Source organism: Ixodes scapularis, unplaced genomic scaffold (assembly GCF_016920785.2).
Source record: "Ixodes scapularis isolate PalLabHiFi unplaced genomic scaffold, ASM1692078v2 PGA_scaffold4__175_contigs__length_147842914, whole genome shotgun sequence".
Lineage (NCBI taxonomy): Eukaryota > Metazoa > Arthropoda > Arachnida > Ixodida > Ixodidae > Ixodes > Ixodes scapularis.
The window spans coordinates 138,618,520-138,639,360 of record NW_024609879.1 but is presented as its reverse complement, the minus strand read 5'-3'; the positions used below and the strand labels follow the sequence as shown (position 1 = coordinate 138,639,360).

The following is a 20,841-nucleotide window of genomic DNA, read 5'->3' as shown; positions in this document are numbered from 1 at the left end:
CGCCGCGAAGTGGCGGGAGCGCAGCGGGGGGCATGGCTTAACACGTGCACCAATGATACACGCGAGAACTAAGAAAGCCTTTTTTAAAAAAGCGTCCCCTTTTCGATAAACGGCGTTTCTCTAAACTGAGGCTCTGCTTTCTCTATACCGCGCTTCGATAAAACGTGCCCATTCTCTAAAACGTGCTTCGATGAAGTGGCATTTGATCAACCGTAGTAAACCCACTACGATTCACCAAGCTCGTCCAAGTCAGGTGACGACATGCATTTGAACGATTCGCCGTTTGCCCTCGACCCGTGGACATCGCTTCTGAGTGAAAGACCCGCAGCCTCATCACTGATCCAGTGGATCCGCCGAAATGTGTACCCAGATGCCGCTTCGTGTACCTAGCTGCCGCTTCAGAGGCGAAATCTGCATCCTTTACTTTGCAAGCGCTCCTGGTTCGATCGGTGGCCGTCGCAGTTGTGTTTGCGCGAAACGGCATAAGTTTGCTCGAAGCTTATGGCTGTTTTCGAGTAATATCCTGCTGAAAGGTGTGACTTTTTTTGCAGACGCTTGAGAACTGCATTAAAAGAGCCGTATTTTAGTAGGGCACAGCCTAGGAGACTATATAATTCGAAGGAAAATACCAGCCATCCGTCGACCAATGCTTGATATCACGACCATCCGACAAACCTTTGCGTTTTGTGATGTCACGCAGAAGCTGCGGATATCAGCCAGTGACACTGGCGAAATTCGGGGTGCAGTTTCGTACATACGCTCATGAAAGGTTTAATTAATAACGGGAGATCATATATCAAAATAAAAATGACAAGTGCTGATTGTTGGGCAAGTTGGTATGGTACGTTAGAAAACATGATTGCGCTTTGAAGACAGGGACATAGGAAGAACACAGAACAGACATCACAGAGCGCTAGCGCTTTGTGGTGCCTGTTCTTTCTATGTCCCTGTCTTCAAAGCGCAATCATGTTTTCTAAAAATGGCGTTTGTCTACATGAAGGCGCCCTTGACGTAACGAGCGCAAAAACTTAAGTACTTCCGGTTTCGACCGGACAATCCCTTTAAGTAAGGCTTCAAATCTTAGAGGCCACATGCACTTTACCTTGTGCAGTCCTTTCCTTGATGAATTGAGCCGGCTGAAGTGGTGGAACTGCAAAATCTGCGCAGTGTTTATCAATAATGATTTATAATATCAGACACTATATGAATTACATTTCTGAAAAGTGTCCTTTGTAAATGCATGGTCTAAATCCATTTTTTGCCATGTTGATCCCAAAACAAACGATGGGATGATACATATATGTGTGAATGTATATCTTGAAAACTAAATTACAACCCAAACCCAACAATCATGTGTTTTTATAATAATTAGTGATAAAAACGTAAATACAAGAATACAGATTCTTTGGTTCCTTGGATTAAGTACGGTTCATTTATCTGCATATGTTCGTTTATTTCATCCTCTGAGAACAAGTACGATGACGGAAAGTTCCCGTGATGTATAAAAACAAAAAAACAAAAACAACGTGGCTCCTGAATATCACAGATGACGATGATGGCGTGTTTCTAAAGCTCATAAACAAAAGAAATATTACATACGTGACGAGACATACAGTGGGAGGATTTCTGGAGCACAACGAGCACGTACCATGTGCCAGCAAGCATCGTACCGCCTTCCACGCCGCGGCGTGTTCTTCCAGAACACCTCTGATTGGATACATTTCGCTTCTTGCGCATTATTAAGACAGATAAGAAACACCAGAAAGCCAAGGGAGTGGTGTGCACACCCGAACGGACATTGGGAGGCCCAGAAGCCAAATCCTGGATTCGCCGTTTTTTTGGCTTTCGGTGGGTTCGTGAATTCGTAAAACTATAACGCATATGTATATATATATATATATAGGGTGGTCCAAGTTACCAGGCTAAATCTAAAATGGTCCGTAAAAATCGACGCCTGCACGTAGCAATGTAAACTTTTCGTCAAAGGTGTTTTTCGTAGGTCGTTTTTTTTCTTGTAAAATTACAAAGGGCAGTTCTCTTTCTGTAAAAAATCAGACCAAGAAACTTGCCAGGGTCTACGGCGGGCAGCGACGCAGACAACAGGGGTTTAGTAGCGCGGTGTGTTTGCCGTTCGAATTTATAAATGACGTCGGGAGCAGCGTCCGAAGGTGCAGCCGACTAGCGAAAGAAAGCAGACGACACGCAGACGAAATCCGTTGGCAGCAAAAGCGCCGCCGTTATGCAGACGCGTTTTCTTCTTTTTTTCTTTACTTTCAGTTTAGCTTTTATTGTACGCATTTATTTTTTAACCGAAGGTACATTTCAAGAAGATTATGTTTATTTTAATAAACCACGGTGGTCGCGATAAGGAGGTAGCGCCATCTATCAAAACGAACGCCAAGCACACCCCGCTACTGAACCCCTGTCATCTGCGTCGCTTCCCGCCGTAGACCCTGACAAGTTTCTTCGCCTTGCTTTTTACAGAAAGAGTGCTACGTTTCTGAATTTTACAAAAAAAAAAAAAACCGACCTGTGAAATATACTTTCGACGAAAAATTCAGAATACTACATGCAGGCGTCGATTTTTACGGTCCACTTTAGATCGAGCCTGGTGACTTGGACCACCCTATATATATATATATAAAATGCCTGAATGATAATTCAGGTTCCCTCTCTAATTGGTGGCCTCGCTCTTCCCCCCTTTCAATGCGAAAGCATTAACTGTCCAATGGAGAGAAGCTTGCGTTGTCTGTAACCGTCTGAGGCAGAGGAACGGCAGTTAAATTACTATTGGCCAAAAGCACAGCAACGTGGGTGCTTCGTCGCCGAAGCCGGCGGGACGCTCAAGATGAAAGCGGGCGCACCTCATAAATAAAACACAAGAAAAGCACAGCAACCCATCAAGCCGTGAAAGTTACCCTTATGCGCTTTGTGCAAGTGAGCTATACGGGCAGGGGGACATAGTATGGGGGATAACCGGTGACGATCAGTCGGTAAATTATTACAATGCGTTAATTAACTTCTTAGTTAGTAAAAATAGACATGTGGTTTCAATTACAAACTTCTGAGCGTCGTCAAAAATAATTGAATTAATAAGTTGTGTAAATACTTTGAGTACGTGGGAAGGGTAGTAGTGCGCTGAAGGTCATAATCGTGCAGCCTGTACAAGCCCAAGCAGCACCAAAAAGTTGTCTTTGATCAGTCGACGGTTGGCCAGTATCTGGACAGTTTGGCCACTGACAAGTTCTTGGCCACCGGAGATTTAAACAAGGCCGGCAAGGTTCCGGCCCCACACTAGCTGTTTTCAGCTTGGCCGCCGGAGACATCAACACTGCCGGCAAGTGCCTGGCCAGCAGTGCTGATTTACAGCTTGGCCGCCGGAGACATAAACGCGATAGGCAAGTGTTTGGCCAGCAGTGCCGATTTTCAGCTTGGCCGCCAGGGACATAAACATGGCCGGCAAATGTTTGGTCAGAAGTGCTCACTTTAACTTGGCCGCCAGAGATGTAAACGTGGTCGCAATATGTCTGGCCACCAGGGCTGATATTCAGCTTGGCCGCCAGAGACATAAACATGGCCACCAAGTGTCTGGTCAAAAGGATTGATTTTCAGTTCTGCGCCAGGGACACCCATAATCTAAACTTATCGCGTTGATGAAACTTTGGCATGAGGACGGGCAGCGAGAGAAGCATCATGAGCGAGTGGTTGGCAACGTTGCAGTACGGGCATCGCGCGAACACGGTTAGCGCAAGCAAGCGATCACCGTTTTATTGTTGTTTTTTTTTTCGTTAGATTTGAAAGGAGATCTTAACTGTCGTGCAATATGTTCATTTGGAATATTACCGGAAGTGGGAAAGTATTGTGCCCGTCGTTCTTCTTTGATAATAAAATACGAAGCCAGCGCCGATCTCATCTTCGCGCTAACAATATGGCTCAGTCGGTGTGCGACACTCAGAAGCGGCCTTGGTACCGAGAGGGCCAGAAGAGGTCGCGGCGCGAAGACCGACATTCATTCTTTCGCATTGCCAACATTTTTGTGACATTTATGATTACATGGTTTAAAAAATGGTACAGTTTTTGCTACATCTACACAGCCCTCAGAAAGCCCTTCCCTCTCGTGTTTGTGTTTGTGTGGCTATTTCGCACTGCCCGTATCGACGTATATCTTGGAATTTATCTTTCGAGTCAGCTAAGAGTATGTGCGCTGCAACCTACTTCTTGGCAACGAGTTACCGATGTTCTACGGGAACATGTCCAGATTATCTATAGAATTATGCTGTGTCTATTCTCCCAGCAGCCCGGACAACAATTTCCACGAAATTCTGTCGCCAGTCACACCTCCCCTTAGCTGTCTGAAATCATGCGACAACTGCAGGTAAAATACTGACTTTCTTTTTCTCCCGGCATTTCGTGCAAACACGTTTCATAGACAACGTTGCGTGGATACACGTTTCATGAACATGCACTAACATATCCCTGACACTTTCTACGCTAATCGCACGCTGGAGGGACATTTTTGCGCGGGTGTATCATTGGCCGGCAGACCCGTCCACACAGCTTCGAGGGCGACATTCTGTAACGGCCCATGACAAAAACGTTCACCAACATGGCCCACCCTACAAGCCATATCGTCGACAATCGGGGGTGAGTTGTTACAAAATAAAGAAAGCTAATCATTTCTCTGTAAAACAATTTGTCTATGAAACGTCGTTCGATTCACTGATGCCCACCGCCAGTGAGAGGTGTCTGCCGGTAGAATTTTGGGGAAATTATTTTTCCAGCTGCCTGGAAAATAGACAATATACTCTAGAATTACCTCGGTTCCTGTATGCTTTGCAATCTTCTCATCTATATAAAAGCTCGATAGTACCTCTTTATATTTCGCTTAACGCTTGCATGTTTGTACTTGTCTACATAACATGCTGTGTGTAATACACTTCTACAAGATTTGAAAACAATATTTTGTGTCTGTTTTCCTGCATGTTTACAAACACATGTGCGAGTAAATGTTTTACTAGTTTCCTTCATGTTTTAACTAGGTTAATTCAGTTCGGGACGTCTTAAATGAGTTTGGAATATCCAATCTTCCAGACGATAATCACTTAAGGTTAACGAATGATTTGCCTGGGTGCCAGATGCTGTAATAGCTTGAGAGCGATTCAATTCGACAAACAATGGTCAGCGAAGGGAACGCCGCGGCTGTACTTTTGCTAGAGCAAGTGAGTCAGACCAGCCTTTTATGGTTTGATCGCGTGTGTTCATTTACTTGTGCGTGATAGATTCAGTTGCATTGTTCAGAAAGAGCTGATGTTGGCCAGCCAACCTTGACTTGACGACGACTTTGTTGGGGTTGCGGAAGAACTTCTAGTCTTAAGGCGATGTCTTCAGAACATCGCAATGCTACAGAAACGAGTGGACTTATGTAGAGCCTTGGACTTCGCCAACTAATGCGGAAGAAAACTAGAGTCGTCGCTATAGTTGGAATACAAACAATATTCGAGAAATAGGGGTATGCGTGTCTGCGTGCGGGCATATCTTTTTCAAATGACCACCCGCCTGCGGATATCTGTGCCTGGTTAAGCGAGACCTTAAAGGGGCACTGACACATCAAAATCATATTTTTTTTTATTATCCGAAACGATTGAAAACGATGCCGGGACATTACCCTCAAAATTTGAGATTTGGGAATTCAGTATTCGTGAAGTAAAAAAACAATTTCCAAATGCCGAATTCGAAGTTCCCGCGCGATCGGCGCCGGTGCCTTGACGTCAAAAATTGAGGAGACCTGAGAGTCCACTTCCTTTCACCACTCCCTGCTGTTGCCCATGTTGCCATGGCGACCCAAAGCGAGGAGGAAAGGAGCGAGCGCAAGCGAACGCCGGCGGACCGGTTTTGAGCGGTGTCGCCTGTTGTCCGTTGGAGGATACAAATCCAGGAGACGGCACCACAACGAACTCCCGATTTTTGGTATTTCAAAAAGAAGGGCCGTACTGCGTTCGCAATTGCGTTAAAAAACATGTTTTAGGATTGCCGTAATTAAATGTTATAGAGATGTCGCCTACAAAGCTTCTAAATTTCCTGATTCTTGACGTCACCGATCAAAAGAAGCGAGGAGGCGAGAGGCGGGAAAATCAAACGCCAAAAATAAAAAGGCGCGCGCGCGCGCGGGAAAATTTTTTTTCGCGATGCGGTTTTTTTTGCGTGTCTATGACTACAACTTGCATCGTTTTAGACAATAAAAATAAATACGACCTTTGGGGTGTCAGTGCCCCTTTAAGTAAGTGACTTTATGTACCGCTAGTCATTTAAATGATTACGTTCATGCTTTTGTTTTGCTTAAACTTTATTCAAGAAAGGGAAAGCAGCCGTTTATTCCAATATTCTTTTTAACTTCTTGATGCACCAGAGGTTCCCGTATTGGGATCTTTACTGTAATAGCTTGCATTTCCCTGTACCAGCTCATATTGCTGCATGCTGTACCACTTACGTTAAATCTTAAAAAAGATCAACATTATCAGTGAAAAAAATAAAATCAAGTTGCTTTGATTTCGTTAAGAAAAATGTAAATCCTTTTTTGACCGACTTTTTTTTGCTTTATGGAATAGCACCAAGAATAAGTCAATGTACAGGTGTTCTTTCTATTATCTAAAAATGAGCACGAGCAGTTATTTCAGACTGTTAAGATTTACAGGATCTAATGGAAATATTCAAATTAAAAATTTGTCGCGTTATTTTTTTTCAGTTTTATTTTGATGCATCCGCTTCCACTACATTCCGGCAATCTCAGGCTCCGTACTGAAGGTACTCAAGGCTTCTCTTTCCCTTTAGTGCCAATGAGCTTGTGTAAAGTGAAAAAAAAAAAGTTCAACTGTCCCCTGAACTAAAGTTTTCTTTTGTCTTCTTTTCACAGCTGCAGTTTGGGGGGAGTTTAAGGGGGGGACCCCGAACCATCCGTGGTACCACGGACGACTGAAATGGTGGTCGGAACCAGCGTCGTAAGACGTAGTACTCAAAAAGTTAGATAAATATTGAGCAACCTTACAGCAGCTTTACTTGTCATTAATATGTAAAAGATTCTGGGGTTGAGTTTTTGAACATGAACTCCCAAAATTCTTGAGAGTCTTCTGAAAAACGCCCAAATCTCCTGTCAGTCTGTGATAAATTATATATAGAGTTTATAACTGCAGCTATATGGCCAGTGGCTGGCGAAACGTGAATGACCAGGGACTGGTCAAAAGTGAAGGGCCACGGGCTGACCAAAAGTGACTGGACAGTGGCTGGCCAAAATTTAATGGCCAGTGGTTGGTCAAAAGTGAATGGCCAGTGACTGGCCAAAATGAAGGCCCATTGACTGGCCTAAAGTGAATGGGCATCGACTGGCTTAGAGTAAATAGCGGGTCACCAGACAACGACCAAACACTGTTATTGCCAAGCACTTTGACGAACCTTGACCATCGAAAATCTGATTAGTCATAGTGCACTTGCCAGCGATGGCCCATTCACAACGGGCTGCTTAGGAGGCTGGCACTATATGATAAGAAGCGGAAAAATCGCGTGGGTGCGTTATCGCACCCATAGTCTTGCTCCTGCTGCACAACTGGTAACTTTAGCGCACTATTGCGCTTTTCACGCACTCAAAATGTTTCTAAAATACTGATTTAGTCGTTTTCGATTGCGGTCAGCAAGATTCTGATTGAAACCATATAATTATTTTCACAAATTAAAAATTTAATTAACAATTGTCACTTAATTAGGTGACCGCTCGTTACGATTAGCCATCTAAATTATGTTCCCTGACCATATGCGGAGCCTAAGTTCGTCTGATTATTTTTCAAGTTGTGGTTGTGACGTCAGAACACCGAGCTCTGATTGGCTTTGATTGAAGGATAGGGAGTAGACCTCAGACCAAGGTGCGCCTGCCCACTATTCTTCAATCAGAGCCAATTAGAGCTCCGCATTCTGACGTCACCACAACCACCTGCAACAAAAGCAGACAAACGTGCGCTCCACATAACTCTCCAGCGCAAACCATAAAAATGTAGCGTTCATGGCTTTTTCAAAACAAATATGTTAATCTTAAAAAAAAAGAAGAAACACCCGGTGTAAAACTGCAATACCTCAGCTGAAACAGGTAAAAAAGAGATATTTTCAAATTCTTTTTTTTTTGCACCTATAATTGTGAACACATAAAACAAAATCGGACATATCCGGTAACATAAAATATTTTGAAGGATTTACTCACAATCACCACGTGTATTTGCAAAGTGCTCCTCAGCATAAAAAATTTCGTGTACAATGCGTCTGGCGCTAGATCGGCCCATAATATTAACTGGTTTTATTCGTAGTGATTCGCCGATAATTCCATGCTGTGAATAAGAGAGAGGCAGTAATTTGTGAAACTAGTAGTAACATAACATTAGTAAGCAGTGTTTCTATACTGAGCGTTTTGGTTATTTTGGGCCTTGTGATGAAGTAAGCCACATAAACTCGAATCCCTAAAAAAGCCCTCTCCTGTTTTGACGCAAATAATTATTGGTAGTTATTTATAAGTTGCTACAATGTAAACTATCGATACGCCATGCACCTATGCGTCATCTAGCATGCATTTATGATTTTCGCGTGCATTACTCACAGTGACATATTGTCGCTATGTCTATCAGTGAGTTGTCTTTTATCAGAGCGTGTTCTTTGACAAGAATACGCATATGACTGCCTTGTTGTAATGACTAAAATCAATATTACTGCGCAGGCGAGCTGGTGAACGGTCATAATAAAAAAAAGCAAAAAATACCTTGAGACTAGGGGCTGCAAAAGTTTATTTTCACGTGTTAGCGTTGGTTGAGTAATTGTAATCTATAAAAAAGAAACGCGCTAAAAAAACAAAAAAAAAACTTTTCAGCTGAGTTTTGAGACGGTGTTGTCCCTAGTCAGGAAATATTCATCTGTGATTGTCTGAAGTTTGTTTTTAAACTTTTTCACTAAAATGCTGATGCTGCAATATTCGCCTGGGGTGTTTCAGTTCTTCGAACCAAGAAAGCACAATCACCATAAGGGGAGCTCGACATCCCCGATGTCCGTACTTCGTACTGGGTGAAAACGTGAAGCTAAAGGTTTTATAGCGTGCGAACGCACCACTAAATAATTTGCACCCTCGACCCTACGGTCACGTTTTTCTTCCTCCTAAGCGGTGACGTATATCGTAGAATGCTTGCAAAATTGAGCAATTACAATTATTGAACACGCACTATGCCCCACACCTTAAAATATCCAAAGCCTGAAATGGTGGTGGCGTGCTCTTCGCCCGTTTCATGCCAATTGCACTGGGAGCAGTTGCACTGGGAGCGACAAACAAATCAGTGGTGGCTCCGACAATAAGGCACATATTTTCGCACGAGATTATTTTCACAATTTGAAGAAAGTGTTATTGAGTGCTGTAACACGTTCGGTTTGGTGCGATACAAGCTGTGGTGTCTATAGTCAGATACGCCGACGACGACGTCGCCAAGACATGGGTTTTGTTATCGGCTACATATTTTTGCCTCTAAACATGACAGTCCATTCAAGAAGGTTGAAGATGCATTATATAGGCAAAAATGTGTGCACGCCATGTCTGTTTTTTGAACAAAGCGTTAGGGCACAAACGTGCTGGTGGTGGTTAAACATTTGACGGGATCTACGCAATGCATCTAATCGGCATCTGCCGCTCGCTGGTGTAAACAGCAATCACCCGTGGTGTGTCCTTCAGACCAATCATAAAAAAAAAACGCTTGGTCTTACGGAGTTAGGAATTTATTGTTTTCCGTCCTCGAATCTAAAACTAAACCTTCCAAATACAAATATAAAAAGTTTTGGTGCCCTCCAGGCACCCACAGCGCCTAATACGGTCACTGGTTGTCATCCAGTGCAAAATACTTTTTGCTCTCCAGCCTCGACAAGAACCGGCTTCCACAGGTCAACGCTTAATCACCAAGCGGAGAGCGAGAGAACGACCGATGGTCATTCGACTGCCAATGTGGATTCACAATCTCCGACTTTATGCTGAAACACTCTGGTACATTTTCTCCTAGTTTTCGCCTGTTTCAAAAGTTTTTACGACACCTAAACGGGACTGAGGCTGGTTATCCCATACAGTGTATCTCCATTGAAATGTGGCTTGCCATCAGTGGTAAGACGTTGCCTCAGAGAGGCAGAATAAAAAGCAGACGTTGCCTCAGAGAGGCAGACTAAAAAGCAGAATAATCTCGCCCGTCGTCGTGTCATTATTCTTTTCTTTTGAGCCAGCAAAGAATGGCACTAATGCATTATTTTCCCGTAAATGTAATCTACTCGCGACAAAACTTTAAAGTTTTGTTATTAGAATTAGTTTTTCTTTTTTATAGAGCGCAGCTCTTAGGCGCCCGTTTCTGAATTGAGCGGCGTCGACGTCGCCGTCGCCGTCGCCGTCGCCATCGCCCTCGCCGTCGACGTAACCGCGCGGTGCGTTCTGGGTAAATTTCCCCGCTAAATGTAGCGGAAAAAGTTTCCCGTTAAATGGAGCGGAAAAATTTTCCCACCAATTCTAGCGAAAAATATTTTCCTGCTAAGTCTAGCGGGAAAACTTCCCCGCTAAATCTAGCAGACAAAATGTCCTTCCAAATCTGGCGGAAAAATTTCACCGCTAAATCTAGCGGAAATATTTTCCCGCTAAATCTAGACGAAAGATTTCCCCGCAAAATCTAGCGGAAAAAAGTTCCCCGCTAAATCTAGCGGAAAAATTTCCCTGGGGGTCACCTGACCTGGTGTGTTACGTGACCCCCGTAGGTCACGTGACCACCCCCCCCGAGGTCACGTGACCCCCACGTGATTTTGGGGAGGGGTCACGTGACCTCAGGGGCGGTCACGTCACCTTTGTGGCCTTGGCTCCTCCTCCTCAAGAGCTGCGCTCTAATTCGGCGTTACAGGGAGTTGTAAACGGCTTTCATTTTTAATACACAGCTAAAAATAACTGAAATAGGAGAGTGACGTTTAGGAGCAATTTCCGGTTGTTTAGAAAAATGGAAACAATAATTAAAGAGCAAAAGAGTCAACTTAACAAATTAAATATTAAAATCATATTCAACTGTGACCTTCACACAAAGCACGTGTGCCTAACGACTGCTTGCTGCAATGCAAGATGAGCTCGATTTTCTTCGAACCATGCTTTTGTTTATCGGCATGGGCAATTGGCAGGCATCTGGCGCGCGGCTTGTTAAAATATTTTTAATATTTTCAAGAAGCCGCCGGGGGATTGCAGCGCTTTCTTTTTGTTTTAAAACAGCTAATATCGCTGTACTTATCTAAAAAAAAAATGCATTTTCACTGCAATCTTTCAGACTAGATTGTTTAAATACATTTTATACCTGGCGAACCACCTATACATGCGTTAATATTCTCAACAGAAAAACGTCAATATCAGGATGGTACCTCCAATGAAGCGTGCCATACGTGAGCACTGAAACCACGTATTATAATTTTTTTATATATTTTGGCCTGTTTTGAAACTTTCGAAAGCAATTTTTTCTTTATATTTGGAATCAAGAATTCTCTAATTCTCATATCTTTCATTATCAAATCCACACAGAGATGTATCTTTGAGCAAATTAGCATATTTTTTCAGTTATATCAAGGGTTTGATGATGCATGTTAAACCAATAGAAACGGATACATATATGCTGATTTTAATTCTCTGAATTCGAATGTAATTGAAAAATGCCAGTTTTTAGAGCAGTACGGCAGCGCTGATGGGCGTTTGTCAGTCGCTTCGTCATGGCGTCTCCAAGTAACACATTTTATCGTCGAGTTGTCAGCTATTTTCAGGTTCTAGCTATGTTATGCCGGGGGAGAGTTCACCAATAAAATCCCTGCAAATTATTTGCGTTATTTTAGGATAGTTTTGTTGTCTGCTAACTTTGGTTTCATTTAATGATAAGGTTTGATGTGGTTTTAATGTACAAAATGTCCTACAACTTTTCAGCGCAGAACTGCCCCCCTAATGAAACAAAAAATATAGTAATTTTACTGGAAAAATAAACGGCGCATTGCCGAACGATCTGCCTCCGCCCAATTGCAGCGCAAGAGGTCCAAAACAGTTGCCGAAGATTCGGAACTAACCGAATTCTCATTCAAAAGTCAGAGATGATTGTCTAAAAACTTCAAAAGGGAAGTGGAGCTCCTTCTTGGTAACTGGCGCTATTCAGCTCCATGGATTTAAGGGCTCCGTCGGCCGGTAGTTTCATATTAAAGTTATTGTTTAAATAACTTAATACTTGTTTTATTACCGCTACCGCTATATTTGTTCAGAGAATGAGGGTTCTGCGATGAGTAGTTAATATCTGCAGAAAACGAAACCGTGTAAAATATATTTTTGGTGGGAAACTGTGTACATTGGGATTTTCAAGGGTTTAATTCAGGCAAATGATGAGATTCAAGCCCCGCAATTAGAGTTTTTTTTTTTTTAATTCATGAGTGTTTTAAAGCCTGGTACGATCTGCCTTTTGCTGCCGAGATTTGACCGTTTGACCATTTTTAGCGTCTGAAATAGCGCATCTCGGGAGGTTGTCAGCTTCGAGGGTACAGAACGGGACAGCATGGGAGAATCGAGCGGCCGTGGTAATTGGTGAGAGGACATTTTTTAAACTTACTGTTATGAAAATAATGGTGTCGTTAATATGGTGTCTTGTCATTACTATAGAAGTTCGGGGAACTTCATGAGATCAACTGATATTATCGAAAGTAATAGCGATGTAGATGACGAGTGAAATTTAATGTCCCGGCAATATTAACACTCAATATCTGCTGAGTGTTTACTTGGTTGTGCGTGTGCCATTATAATTAGAATATTTTAGATGCTACTTTTATGTAAAAAGTCCTATTCTACAAAATCGTAAAGTTACATTTTATGACAATGACATAGCTTTTTCATTGCAATTTTTTCTTATGGTAATTTCGAAGTCTCCTTGTCAGCATTGTGCTGATCAAAACTATTTTAATACGTAGTTTTAGAACAGCCTAATCACCCTTGCGTCAGCATTGGGTATACAATGCACGAAAGCTCTCAGCGGAATGCTTGCAGAACTGTTTAAGCTAGTACCTTAAGTACAGCGAAGCACAAACGCAGATGCTGCATACGCAAGCCTGCAGTTGCAGGGCCATCTAAATGCGTCCTCGAAAACTGCTTCGAGCAATCCAAGTCCAGAATGGGGTCAGGCCAATCTGATGCCGCTAATTCCTTCGCTACCTAAATGCTGTAAATCTCTCTCTCGAGGCCAGGCTGTAAATAAGCCTTTTTTTTTCTTGTATATTTTTTAAAGATAAATTTACGGGTATGTATCTCGGTTTTCAACTTGAAAGGCTAGCGCTCTCCAGCTCGCAGCGAGACCACCGAGAAGGTCACGTACAGTGACGCTACGTACGCACGCAAAAATCGACAGCGAGCGTGCGTTCGCATAGCTTAGGGTGCCTTCATGTGCGCTTTGCTTAGGGTGGAGACACCTGGCCATTTTGTTCCCACTTTTTCATTTATTTTTTGTTCAGAAGCGCGTGAAAGAGCGTGTCCCTGCACGCGTCTGTGGCGCTGACTGTGCTGTGGCGACATTTTGTTTTCGTCGATTTCTTTGTATTTTCCCCGTGAGCGCCTGCTGTCGGCATCCGGTACTACAAAGGGTGGAATCACTCTAAACAGAAGGTCCTTGAGGCACCCTAGCATAGCTCACTGCACGGCGTGCGTATGGCGCTTGCCGAACGTGGAGCATGCAAGACTTTCACAGACACACAGTGCATCCGTTTGCTCCTATAGGCAAAACTAAAACTCTGTCATACTCGCCCACTGTTTAGATAATATACAAGCAACGGAAGCATCAAAAACGCTGCAAATATTATGCAGATTGAAAAAATATAAAAAAAGTAAGCTTCAATTTTTATAAATACTCGGAGAAAAAATAAAATGCTCATTATCATTATATATATATATATATATATATATATATATATATATATATATATATATATATATATATATATATATATATATATATATATATATATATATATATATATTGTAACGGACAAGAAAAAGGAAGAAAAAGAGAAGAAGAAGACGAGGTCGTGTGGAGAACGGAGGACTGAATTCTGGGTTGCCCGTTTAGCCCATAAACTGAGACTCCCACAACATTTGGTGGCAGCGGTGGGATTACGAAATGGCAACCCAATCGGAGGCAAGTGGTGTCATCTCAACTTCCGCGGCGATGCAAATCACGGAGCGGTTAGCTAATCTGCTCACCGAAAGGAGTGCTACGGACATTGTGAACCCGCTTGGAACCCTCGACGATTGCCTCGCAACCGGTCTGTCTCTGCTGGAAACTGCGGTCGAACGTCAGGTTGCCGATGTAGGGCAACGCCTCAAATATGGCCTTTCGTCCGTGGAATCTCGAATTCGACTGCCTGTGCACCACGGACTGCCACTCAAGCTGCCGACATTCGATGGGCAGTCGTCTTGACAAGCCTTCATCATCCTATTCGAAACGGTTGCAGAGGTTTACGGGTTCGACTCAACGTCCAGAGCTCGTGCAATGGTGGCTCAGTTGAGGGAGAACGCTGCTGAATGTTTGGAGAGCATGTCTGCCACAAGTCGTTCCTCATATCAACTACTCATAGAAGCTCTAAAGTCCCGCTTTGGTGATGAACATCTCCAGCAATTTCATCTGACTGCTTTAAAGCACCACCGCCAAGGCATGGACACACTCCAGGAGCTAGCTGACGTAATCCAGAGGATGGCGAGAAGAGCGCTCGTCGGATGTACGGAAGTCGACGTGGAGCAGATAGCAACCACTGCTTTCATTGAAGCAATCGAAGACACCGACATCCAGCTTCTTGTGCGACTCGCCCACCCAACCACGACTCGTGCAGCACTGGTTTGCGCACTCGAAGTTCAAGCAGCCAACAAAGCAATGAACATGGTGTCAACATCTGAAACCCAGCTTTCGCGGGTGGCTCATCGATCTTCTCCGGTACGTTTAAGTGAACGTCGTTGCTTCACGTGTGGTGACATTGGGCACTTAGCTCGATCCTGCCCAAAATCACTTGGCCCCGTACAAAACGCAACCTATACTAACGCCAAACGTTTCAAATGACAGTGAGCCTGGCAAGGTTGAGTCTCATGTAGTGCATCATGTTCCTCTGGTGACAACGCCACTGCGCACCTCACCAACGCCATGTCTTTCAGTTCATCTTCATGAGTTGGGACAACATGTGAATACTATCGTGGACAACGGAGCTGCAGTAAGTCTAATTGATTATGCATTACTGCAGTCAGCGAAGTATACCACGCCCAAAACACTTCCTGGTACCGTCTGCCTTATATCAGCCGACGGTTCTACAATCGAACAAGAAGGACAGATCTCGTTGACTGTAGAAACCTTAGGAACAACAGTCAACCTCCCTTTTGTAATTGTGCGGAAGTTACAATGGTCAATGATACTCGGCCGTGACTGGTGTTCAAACGTCCAGCTCTCTATATCGCTTCGAGGAGGTGAACATTGTTTGTCAGCCGTACCAACTTTCAGTACTGGCAGTCAGTCCAGTTGCCCTGCGACCGAGTTGCCCCAAGAAGATAGCGGGGGAAGCAAAGAAGCAACTTCCTGGAATTTTGAGAGCTTATTCGATGGATTTGTCCTAGCGTGGTCCAGCTTGAAAAACCTGACGAAGACCGCCGCAGCCCAAGTGTGTTCTACCGGCGCAACTGCTACGACATTTGTGTCTACAATAATGGCACCGATGGTCAATCGAAAACCACAGAAAGTCTTCCGTATGGTCGCAGCATCGCATATTGTTGTACCTTGTTATCTGCAGTTTGGGCTACAGCAATAATTCCAGGTTCAGTGACGTCAAGGGATATCCTAGTTGAATCACTGCTACAATCTTGTTTTGGGATGGAGTTTGCTGTACCTCGCCGCATTGTTTTCTGCGAGAAGGGGAGTTTGATGCTTCCAGTTTTAAACCTGACGAATGGTGACCTGCTCCTAAACTCCGGTGAAGACTTTGGACCTGTGACATTTGCCCTCTCACATGCCACTGTAGCAACAATTAGTGCGGCACCAACGATGTCTGTCCCGCAAGATTGCCTTGAAAAAGCCAGTGACCTTCCGAAGTCGGAATTTAATTTCGGCCACAACTTAACAGAACAACAAAAGGCACAGATACAAGAGCTGCTCTTAGACTTTCGGCAGTGCATTGCTAATACACCAGAAGAGCTAGGGTGCACACCACTTGTGTGCCACACCATCAATACTGGTGATCACGCTCCAGTACATCACAATCCAAGACGTGTTTCGATGAGAGAACGGGAGGATATAAACCACCAGTTAGACGACATGCTTCAAAGGGACATTATAACTAGCTCCAACAGTCCTTGGTCGTCACCAGTTCTCCTGGTTAGGAAAAAAGACGGTTCTACAAGATTCTGCGTGGACTACCGGAAACTTAACAACATAACAAAACCAGGCGTGTATCCTTTGCCACGACTTGATGACGCCCTTGATCGCCTTCATGGTGCCAGCTACTTTAGTACTCTGGAACTCGTGTCCAGATATTGGCAAGTGGAGCTGGAGCCAAAAGATTCCGAAAAAAACTGCCTTTGTGACTCCTGACGGATTGTTTCAGTTTAACCGTCTTCCATTCGGACTTTTCAAAGCACCTGCGACCTTCCAACGCCTCATGGATAGGGTGCTTGGACACCTGAAGTGAACGATGGCGTTAGTTTATCTTGATGATGTCATCGTATACGCTGACACCTTTGAAGAACACCAGCACCGTCTGCGTCTAGTGCTGAATGCCCTCACCAATGCACATCTCCGTCTGAAACGATTGAAATGCTTCTTCGGATGCGACACAGTCATTTACCTAGGGCATGTTGTCAACAAAGAGGGTATTTGCCCGGATCCAACCACGCTGGCAGCGCTAGCCATTATTCCTGAGCCCACTACCGCGAAGAAGTTGAAAAGCTTTTTAGGCTTTGCGTCCTATTTTCGTCGATTTGTAAGAAACTTCTCTCTCAGAGCTGCTCCACCGACTGAGCTTCTTAAAAAAGACACTAAGTGGCGTTGGTGCGCAAAAGAACAAGCTTCTTTTGCTGATATGAAAAGAGCACTTCTTGAACCACCAACCCCGGCTAAATTTTCAGAAGAAGCACCGACGTTCATTCACAGTGATGCCAGTGGCGAAGGGCTTGGCGCTGTTCTTCTCCAGAGAGACAATGCAGGAGTAGAACATCCCGTCATATACGCAAGCCGCAAACTCAGCGAACCAGAAAGTCAATGTCATTCTTCAGAACTCGTGTGCCTTGCTGTTGTTTTGGCAGTGGAAAAGTTCCGTCCATACATCTGCGGAAAGCATTTTACAGTCGTGACAGATAACTCTGCTCTCCGTTGGCTTCAGTCAAAAAACGATCTAAATCCGAAATTGACTCGGTGGGCAATGAAACTGCAAGAGTTGGACTTCTCGATCGTTCATAGAAGTGGGAAACAGCACCAAGACGCCGACTTCCTCTCATGGCACCCCATCGAAGACCCCAGAGTTGCTCCTGTACTCGCACTCTTAGATTTGCAGTCAGCGCAAGCAGAGGAATGTGACACATTCAACATAATCCTGTTGCTTTCTGACGAAGTGAACGGGAGACCGCAACTTTCAGAACGTCACTTATGGCGTCTACGAACGTACTACCAGCTTCGGGACGGTCTGCTGTGTCATCGAGCACATCCCTCAGGAGCTTGGCTCCCCGTAGTTCCCCCCAAAATCCGTCGGAACATTCTTGAGATGTGCCATGATGCTCCAACTGCGGGTCATCTCGGGCAACACCGGACGCTCGACAAAGTCGCCAAGAGATTTTGGTGGCCGCACCTCAGGACGGATGTCCGACAGTGCGTCGCGTCTTGCGCAACAGGCCAACTGCGGAAAACACCACCGCACCCGGCGAAGACCGGGCAACAGCAAGTACCACCTCCAGGCAGCCCGTTTGAGGTAGTTGGAATTGATCACTTGGGGCCGTTTTCAAGATCTGATGATGGAGACAAGTACGTCATTGTCGCAACGGACTACCTGTCGAAGTGGGTTGAAGTGGAGGCGGTCCCCGATACTTCAGCTGTGCATCTCGTCGCCTTTGTCAACAAACACCTTGTATTTAGGCATGGTACACCCCGCCGAATAATATTTGACAGGGGAACGTCATTTATGTCCCGTACTTTCAGTTGTGCTTTGCGAGATTACGGAATTGAGCATGCGGACGCTTCACCCTACCATCCTCAAACGAATGGCCTAGTAGGACGTACCAACCGCAGCGTTGGAGACATATTAGCTGCGTTCGTCAATAAATCTCCCAAGAACTGGGACACGTTCATTGATACAGCGGCGTTCGCTTTGAACACTTCACAACACGAAGTTACCGCCAAATCTCCATTTGAGCTTGTTTGCGGAAGACTCCCGACGCTTCCGCAGGAATCATCGATGGGCGCTGCATGGACCCGTCGGGCGCGAGAGTATGAAGAGAACTTCGCTGAACGACTAAGTGAAGTCAGAAAACTGGCTCGGCTGGCAATTCTAAATAACCAATCAAAGTTGGCTGAACGTCACAACAGAGACACCTCATTGCCGTCGTTTTCACCAGGTGATGTGGTGCTTCTTCGAAGGAACCTAAGATGTTCACAGCGCTCGGAAAAGCGTTTGCCGAGGTACTGTGGACCTTTTAAGATCAGGAGGCAACTTGGACCCGTAACATACCGTCTCGAACACCTTGACACCCTGCCTCAGCGTGGGCGACGCCGCACTTTGACAGCCCATTAAAGCCATCTGAAACTTTATGTCACACGTGGTGGCTATCTTAGCATCGTCCAGGACGGACTTTTAAACAGGGAGGGGCGAGTGTAACGGACAAGTAAAAGGAAGAAAAGGAGAAGGAGACGAGGTCGTGTGGAGAACGGAGAATTGAATTCGGAGTTGCCCGTTTAGCCTATGAACTGAGACTCCCGCAGCGAGATATATATATATATATATATATATATATACACGACGGGGCATGATGTCAAAGGCCGGACTCCGGCCGAAACGTCGAAGAATAATCCGTACGTTGGTGCTATTTTCACAAAGGGTTTTCTTTTCTTCTCAGTTATGTATATATATATATATATATATATATATATATATATATATATATATATATATATATATATTTGCAAAAGAAAAGAGGACACCACATTTTTTTATTGCTTAGGTTCGCAAGGATTATATACCAGAAGTTTTTTTTTTCTATATCTATGTATTTAGGTACACTTGCTGTCTTACTTTCATTCACTATTCTATAAAAGTAAGTAGCAATTTTGTAAAATAACTTTCTGCATTTTTGGCGCTTTCTGCATCTCGTCTTAGAGGATGGTAACGCTCAGCTTAATTCCATGTCGCGACGTTTCACGAATGCACTTTGAAAATATTCGAAGGAATTATTGGTCCTTACCACGCGGAGTCCATTATCTCTTTCGACAGATACGGCCGCCCTTTGATCCGTGTCATGATATACCATTTTGTTAAGCTCCGTTCCATTCATCTGAAACGGGGAAGAAAACTTGATTCAACTCTGTGTTCTTCCGGCTTCTTTAGACTTTATGCTGCAAGATGAAAAAAAAAAAAAACACTCACATATTGTTTCACCGGGTTCCCGTTTTCGTCATACCGGAACAAAAACTTCTCCGGAAAGATATCGGCTGGTTCCAGTGATAGAGTAATGTCTCCATTGATAAACAACGTTAGCTGATTGCCATAATTTCGAGACTCTATCAAACGTGGATACACAAGCTTTCTTCTCCCGAGTCCTAAGAAGGAAGAAAGAAAACATTCATGGAACAATAAGTCCTGTGCCAAACACATTGAAGCAAAATTCTTGACACGAGCTGAGCTGCATTCACGTCGAACACTGATGCAGCTTTTGCTTCCGAAACATGCTCAGCGTGTGTGCCCAAGCAGTGGTTTATTCGGATAATTGTATCAGTCGCAACTAGATGACATGATCATCTGAAGAGGACCTTCATTTGTTCTGCTGTAGGCTGGCCGCCAATATTTTTTATTGGCGGCCAGCCTGCAGCAGAACAAATAGTTATAAAGTGCATCTGGACGGCTTACTTGAGGAGTTAATTTAATGAATCCTTAGTTCTTACACATCATTGAAATTTATGCGGCACCACTTAGCACCATGCACTAAATTAGACTTCGAAAAGCGTGAGTTAGTGCACGTATAGAAACCAATTTCAGTCGAATGTCTTTTGTATGCAATGAAGCGTAGAATTGAGTATAAAACATTACTCAAGCACAAGCTACTTTTATAGGATCTGCCCACCGGTTAGTGCGACAGCCATTTTTTCAATTTTATGTGACTGAGACTCATTCAAAGGCGAATAATCATTCAACAACTTCGCGAGCCGTAATTTCAGAACAGCGCGATATTCAAGCATGAAATTATTTTTTAACGGAACTATGAACCCTAGTATTTTATCATCCGGTCGTCCGTTCGTTCGTGCAATTTCCAATAATTTTCACGAGGAATTGAAGTCACGTGACCTATACGTAAATTCAGTTTCATCCCTAAATTTAGATAGTTGTCTTGAAATAAACAATCCAGTTTCCGCTTTTTGTCGGAAACATGTACGTCACGTGAGACACCCGTTCCCTCTCCCCAACCCTCCACCTCACTTCCCCCTCCCTTTCTCTCCCCATTTCCCCCTCTAGAGTGTCCCACCATCTGACTCTCTTCCCTCATTTGCCCTGCCTCCCCACCTTCTGTTAATA

At 44.1% G+C, this 20,841-nt stretch overlaps 1 protein-coding gene across 1 annotated transcript in view; it reads right to left on the bottom strand.

Annotated features, from left to right (window-relative positions):
- Positions 1–19,592, bottom strand: part of LOC121837615 (venom metalloproteinase antarease TserMP_A-like) — an 83,474-nt gene extending 63,882 nt beyond the window's left edge. Inside the window, exon 1 of the mRNA XM_042293288.1 lies at positions 19,517–19,592. Within this exon, the coding sequence (XP_042149222.1) occupies positions 19,517–19,572 (56 nt within the window). The 5' untranslated portion in view covers positions 19,573–19,592. The remainder of the gene's footprint in view (positions 1–19,516) is intronic.
- Positions 19,593–20,841: the final 1,249 nt, after the last annotated feature.